The sequence below is a fragment of the Coregonus clupeaformis genome, unplaced genomic scaffold (genome assembly GCF_020615455.1).
Source record: "Coregonus clupeaformis isolate EN_2021a unplaced genomic scaffold, ASM2061545v1 scaf1180, whole genome shotgun sequence".
Lineage (NCBI taxonomy): Eukaryota > Metazoa > Chordata > Actinopteri > Salmoniformes > Salmonidae > Coregonus > Coregonus clupeaformis.
Window position 1 is genome coordinate 46,453 of NW_025534634.1, and position 6,588 is coordinate 53,040.

Below are 6,588 nucleotides of genomic sequence, written 5' to 3' on the forward strand. Positions count from 1 at the left end.
CAGTTTGGAACTCTTTAGTCAGTGTTGCAACCAAGGACAGATGATTTTTACGTACTTCAGCATTGCGTTCTGTGAGCTTGTGGCCTACCACTTCGCGGCTGAGCCGTTGTTGCTCCTAGACGTTTCCACTTCACAATAACAGCACTTACAGTTGACCGGGGCAGCTCTAGCAGGGCAGAAATTTGACGAACTGATTTGTTGGAAAGCTGGCATCCTATGACGGTGCCACGTTGAAAGTCACTGAGCTCTTCAGTAAGGCCATTCTACTGCCAATGTTTGTCTGTGGAGATTGCATGGCTGTGTGCTCGATTTTATACACCTGTCAGCAACGGGTGTGGCTGAAATAGCCGAATCCACTAATTTGAAGGGGTGTCCTCATGCTTTTGTGTGTGTGTGTGTGTGTGTGTGTGTATGTATGTATGTATGTGTATATGTATGTATGTATGTATGTATGTATGTATGTATGTATGTATGTATGTATGTATGTTGTATGTGTGTATGTGTGTATGTGTGTATGTATATGTGTATATATATATATATATATACACACATACAGTGAGGGGAAAAAAGTATTTGATCCCCTGCTGAATTTGTACGTTTGCCCACTGACAAAGAAATTATCAGTCTATAATTTTAATGGTAGGTTTATTTGAACAGTGAGAGACAGAATAACAACAAAATAATCCAGAAAAACGCATGTCAAAAATGTTATAAATTTAGTATTTGACCCCTCTGCAAAACATGACTTAGTACTTGGTGGCAAAACCCTTGTTGGCAATCACAGAGGTCAGACGTTTCTTGTAGTTGGCCACCAGGTTTGCACACATCTCAGGAGGGATTTTGTCCCACTCCTCTTTGCAGATCTTCTCCAAGTCATTAAGGTTTCGAGCCTGACGTTTGGCAACTCGAACCTTCAGCTCCCTCCACATATTTACTATGGGATTAAGGTCTGGAGACTGGCTAGGCCACTCCAGGACCTTAATGTGCTTCTTCTTGAGCCACTCCTTTGTTGCCTTGGCCGTGTGTTTTGGGTCATTGTCATGCTGGAATACCCATCCACGACCCATTTTCAATGCCCTGGCTGAGGGAAGGAGGTTCTCAACCAAGATTTGACGGTACATGGCCCCGTCCATCGTCCCTTTGATGCGGTGAAGTTGTCCTGTCCCCTTAGCAGAAAAACACCCCCAAAGCATAATGTTTCCACCTCCATGTTTGACGGTGGGGATGGTGTTCTTGGGGTCATAGGCAGCATTCCTCCTCCAAACACGGCGAGTTGAGTTGATGCCAAAGAGCTCCATTTTGGTCTCATCTGACCACAGCACTTTCACCCAGTTCTCCTCTGAATCATTCAGATGTTCATTGGCAAACTTCAGACGGGCATGTATATGTGGTTTCTTGAGCAGGGGGACCTTGCGGGCGCTGCAGGATTTCAGTCCTTCACGGCGTAGTGTGTTACCAATTGTTTTCTTGGTGACTATGGTCCCAGCTGCCTTGAGATCATTGACAAGATCCTCCTGTGTAGTTCTGGGCTCATTCCTCACCGTTCTCATGATCATTGCAACTCCACGAGGTGAGATCTTGCATGGAGCCCCAGGCCGAGGGAGATTGACAGTTCTTTTGTGTTTCTTCCATTTGCGAATAATCGCACCAACTGTTGTCACCTTCTCACCAAGCTGCTTGGCGATGGTCTTGTAGCCCATTCCAGCCTTGTGTAGGTCTACAATCTTGTCCCTGACATCCTTGGAGAGCTCTTTGGTCTTGGCCGTGGTGGAGAGTTTGGAATCTGATTGATTGATTGCTTCTGTGGACAGGTGTCTTTTATACAGGTAACAAGCTGAGATTAGGAGCACTCCCTTTAAGAGTGTGCTCCTAATCTCAGCTCGTTACCTGTATAAAAGACACCTGGGAGCCAGAAATCTTTCTGATTGAGAGGGGGTCAAATACTTATTTCCCTCATTAAAATGCAAATCATTTTATAACATTTTTGACATGTGTTTTTCTGGATTTTGTTGTTGTTATTCTGTGTCTCACTGTTCAAATAAACCTACCATTTAAATTATAGACTGATCATTTCTTTGTCAGTGGGCAAATGTACAAAATCAGCAGGGGATCAAATACTTTTTTTCCCTCACTGTACATATAGTATTGTTATTATTATATAATGGTTTTTCCTCCATCTATAGCCATCTCCGTCGATGGACGGTAAAGACCTGGGCTCCATGAGGCCCCAGGACTCCCAGTCCAGCCTGCGGAGCAGGAAAGAGGGAACGATGCAGAAGTTCGGAGACTTCCTCCAGAGCTCCCCAACATTCTTCGGTAGCAAGGGTAAGAGTTGACACCAACAGTAGCACAGAACAGCTTGGAACAAGGGTAAGAGTTGACACCAACAATAGCACAACGGCTTGGAGCAACCCTGCACTGGCAGCATGACCGTCTATCCCACACAGAACAGCTGTAGAGCACCCAGCACAGACATCATCATCATCATCGTCATCAGACCAAAGAGCCAGAAACAACGCCGTAGTCAGAGTACCATCTGCAGTGGCACAAATCACACCTTAATGGTCAAGTTCAATATAACCTGCCACAGTCTCTCTCAGTCCAGTCTCTCTCCATTTTTCTGTAGCCCGGTCCCAGATCTGCCTGTAGCCCGGTCCCAGATCTGCCTGTAGCCCGGTCCCAGATCTGCCTGTAGCCCGGTCCCAGATCTGCCTGTAGCCCGGTCCCAGATCTGCCTGTAGCCCGGTCCCAGATCTGCCTGTAGCCCGGTCCCAGATCTGCCTGTAGCCCGGTCCCAGATCTGCCTGTAGCCCGGTCCCAGATCTGCCTGTAGCCCGGTCCCAGATCTGCCTGTAGCCCGGTCCCAGATCTGCCTGTAGCCCGGTCCCAGATCTGCCTGTAGCCCGGTCCCAGATCTGCCTGTAGCCCGGTCCCAGATCTGCCTGTAGCCCGGTCCCAGATCTGCCTGTCCTTTTGCCTACTCCTTTGTCATTGTCAAGCATGGCAATTCCATAAGGATTTGGCAATAGAACGGAAACAGACCGGCAGCCAGGCATATTGTTTCTGGCGCACAGTAATGGCTTGCTCTGGCTTTAACGTTTTAGTGGCCTCTGAGCTTTTTTAAAAGCCCTTACGCACTTCTTTCTCGCTGCAGCGAAAAAGATAATGGGATTGGTGAGCGGGAAATCCCCAGAGACTGAGGGGGGGGCGTCCATGAGCTTCAGACCCAAGAAGTCCAAGAGGAAGCTGTACAGACCAGAGATCTCGACCCCGATGGACTTCCCCTCCCACCCGGTGAGAACTCACAGCCCGTCTGTCTGATTAGGGCTGGGCGATATGGCCACAACATCATATCACAATGTTTTTCTCATTTTTTGAGGGTATAGCGGTATTTTATGTTTCTGAGTAATATAGAATTAGAATTCATTTGTAGCCATCATAAGTGGTTTTTAATGGGCTTTATCCATTCTGACAGAGAAGTAGTCCAATTTTTTGTATAACTTTTTCATTTATTTAGCACTGTATCAGCATATCGTTGTAGATGGTATTGTAAAAATCCATATGTGTATCCATCCATCCAGATGATGTGATATATTGGCCCAGCCAATCGCTACAAACAGGGAATATGTGGGATTGTTAGGGCTGCTCCAGACCCCGGATAACACAGACATTGGGACAGCAGATCTTTCATTTCCAAAGTTATTCATCACCAGAGTGCTTGATCAAAGTATTTGTTTTGGATATGTTTATCGGTGGTGTCAGCTGTGTACCCAATTTTAGCAAGGTATTTTTTTCATGCAGACAAAACCTAGAAGTTCAGATCCGATGCTGGTCAGCCCTGCTCTGTGGATAGTGATTGCCATTTCATTTTAAGATTTTAATGTGGTGGGTGTCACGCAAGACATACGTGTTGATTTTAACTTCAGTTGTAAATATAGGTCAATCTTAAAGATACGTTTTATAAAGGATTTGTATAGTTTCGGGCAGTTTTTTTAAAAGTAGCGGTCACAAGCCAAAACGGGACGCCGAAAATGATGCACAATTGTGTACAATGTCATACGCTCACTGCTCTAGTGTTTTAGTGAAATACAGGTAAATTCAAGAGGGTGCTACTAAATGCATGTCTAAACCTAGTTTTCTTTGCCCTATGTCATTATGAATCACATTCAATTAATCATTCGATTGTTCTCAACAATATCACAACCTTAATATACTTGTACTTGACAGTGTTGATGAAATAAGAACGTTAGTTTGCTGTGACCGTTGCTGGTTCAGACTGCGCCGCTCTCGGTTGTATCTCTTCCATAGTCGGGCGTTGGGAGGCGTTTCCGCGCTTTTAGACCAATCAAAATCAACTTGACACCCTTGTCATTTTTGTCTCCAGATCCGTGGCATTATATTCCTCTAACCAATCAATTTTGAGAGGAGCTGTTTTTTATGGCGATTTTTATTTTATTTTATTTTTTATTTTTTAAAGGAGAAGACTCAGAAATTCACAATGGAAACTGGAACAGATTGATTTTCAATATCTACCCTCCCCGAAAACAGTCAACTTAGTTAATTAATGTGTACCCTGTATATAGGCTCAATTTAATTTTGTATTCTGCAGATTTCATTTAGGAGAAAGACCATGCTATCGCACACAAACCTGCAGCCACTAGCTAGCTTCTCAGTTGACATTCGAAGTTAGCGCCGTTCTGCACCGCGGAACAGTGACAGAGTTCTATGAAGCAGCCACCACTTGTTCATCAAGGCCATAATGACTTTCTGATCATGCTAAATTCTCGGGAGTAAATCGTCTGTAACTTTTGAACTATATATGGTAGAGACAGGGTTTTGGACTGTTGTTTTTCTGTTGCAATTCTCTACTGAATGAACACATTGTCATAACCATTGAGTGAAATTAATAATTTGGATCATTATGTTACATCCTGCAAAAAAGGATGTAATTCATATGATATGTTAGGAATTTGTAAGTGCCAAAGATCCTATTCGTTCTCTTGAACTGTTGACCTCTGTCTCAGATCATCAGTGGAGTTCCAGACGAGAGAGAGAGTGACCATCTCATCATCAAGAGAAAACTCCGGACTAGGACGGCAAAATGAGTTGATTTCTTTGTATGACAGCAATGATGTCAAAGATTCTGGTCTTATGGTAACAGGGAAATTGAATAATTGATTTTGTTGGTGTAATGAAGGACATTGAGTTTTTCTTTCATATAGCCTTCATTTATCACTTTAATTTATATTCAATTTTATTTCTACGTATTTAATGTTGCACATAGTATGATTATTTCTTTAATTGTATGATTTTATGATTTAACAGAATATCAATTTTGGACCAAGTATGTTTATTCTCAGTCCAGAACATTGTGGTAATGCACTCCTCTGAAGATGTAGACGTCAACGATGTTCGTGTAAAAAAAAAAGCACGGTAGTTTTGGAGCAGAATGAATGTCTTACTGGAGGGATGACCAAGTCCTGTCTTAGTCTTAACCATGCTGATAATACATAGTGTAACCTATAGATATAGGGCCCTAGTCAATCAGAACTGCCAGTCGGCATAAGACAGAACACTATTACAAACTGTTCTTTTTGGTGTCACTCTGTAAACAACATTTTATTTGCTAAAGGAATCTAAATGCAAGAAATGTATATTACAGAAAATCCCAGTTTCGATTTAACCGCACCCTTTTATTTTTGACTACTATTCATTTGTAATACTGTACTGCTAACATATTCCAAGGTGGGTTAATTAAACACTACTATTCCTCCGATGTATTGCAGCGTCTGAGGCTAGCTTCAGTAACGAACTATATTCTAACCTCTCCATCAAGTATTGTGACCGTCCGTTTTTATACTCTGAAATCCGCTCAGCAGTCACTGTATTGGGCCATAATGGATGTTGCTTTTTCACTTACTCATAGAATATTTTAATTGCATCCGAAATAAGCAAAAAGAGGAGGGGAGAGGAGAGAGCAAAGGCTTTGTGACACCCAGAGCTCTGGTAGTATCGAAAGGGTTTTGTTCTGGGACGGACGTCACCCGTTACGCTCGTTCATCCAGCAGGGACTGGGCGCTCCTATGCTTTTACCTTCTCTGCAAAGCTGTGTTTGTGTGGAAGTGATAAAAGGAGCCTGACAATCATGGTCTTCACTAAGTTTTTAAATGAGGTAGATATTCATTTGGCAGAATTCTGGGTTTGGCAGTTAGTATTGGCTCAGAACCAGAGATATAAGCCTCAGTCAGCTAATTCTGTATTACAACACTGTCGATTTTTATAATCTTAAACTGCAGATTTTCAGAGTGCTGAGTGCTTCGTGACCCAGGAGAGGAGAGGTGCCTTAAAGGGATAGTGCACCCAAATTACAAAATGGCATTTTGGTTTCCTTACCCTTAAATCCAAAGGCCTCATTAGGAAATGACACAATGGCACATACAGCACTGTAAAGATGACAGGCTACAGCACTGTAGCGCTAAAGATGGCATCGATGTGTGACTGGAGAGCGTTCGGAAATCTCCCTATCAATGCTGCTCGATCTTCCCCATATACTCGGAGCTAAGTCAAAGACGAGTTTTCTCTCAATCG

The 6,588-nt window shown here is 43.2% G+C and overlaps 1 protein-coding gene across 7 annotated transcripts in view; it reads left to right on the top strand.

Moving 5' to 3' along the window:
• The window catches only part of LOC121547766 (kinesin-like protein KIF20B), a 30,179-nt gene extending 24,496 nt beyond the window's left edge, over positions 1–5,683 (top strand). For all 7 annotated transcript variants that reach the window (XM_041859183.2, XM_045217687.1, XM_045217691.1 and 4 more), the window contains 3 exons: positions 2,184–2,325; positions 3,155–3,294; positions 5,025–5,683. In XM_041859183.2, the coding sequence (XP_041715117.2) occupies positions 2,184–2,325; positions 3,155–3,294; positions 5,025–5,105 (363 nt within the window). In that variant the 3' untranslated portion in view covers positions 5,106–5,683. The remainder of the gene's footprint in view (positions 1–2,183; positions 2,326–3,154; positions 3,295–5,024) is intronic.
• Positions 5,684–6,588: the final 905 nt, after the last annotated feature.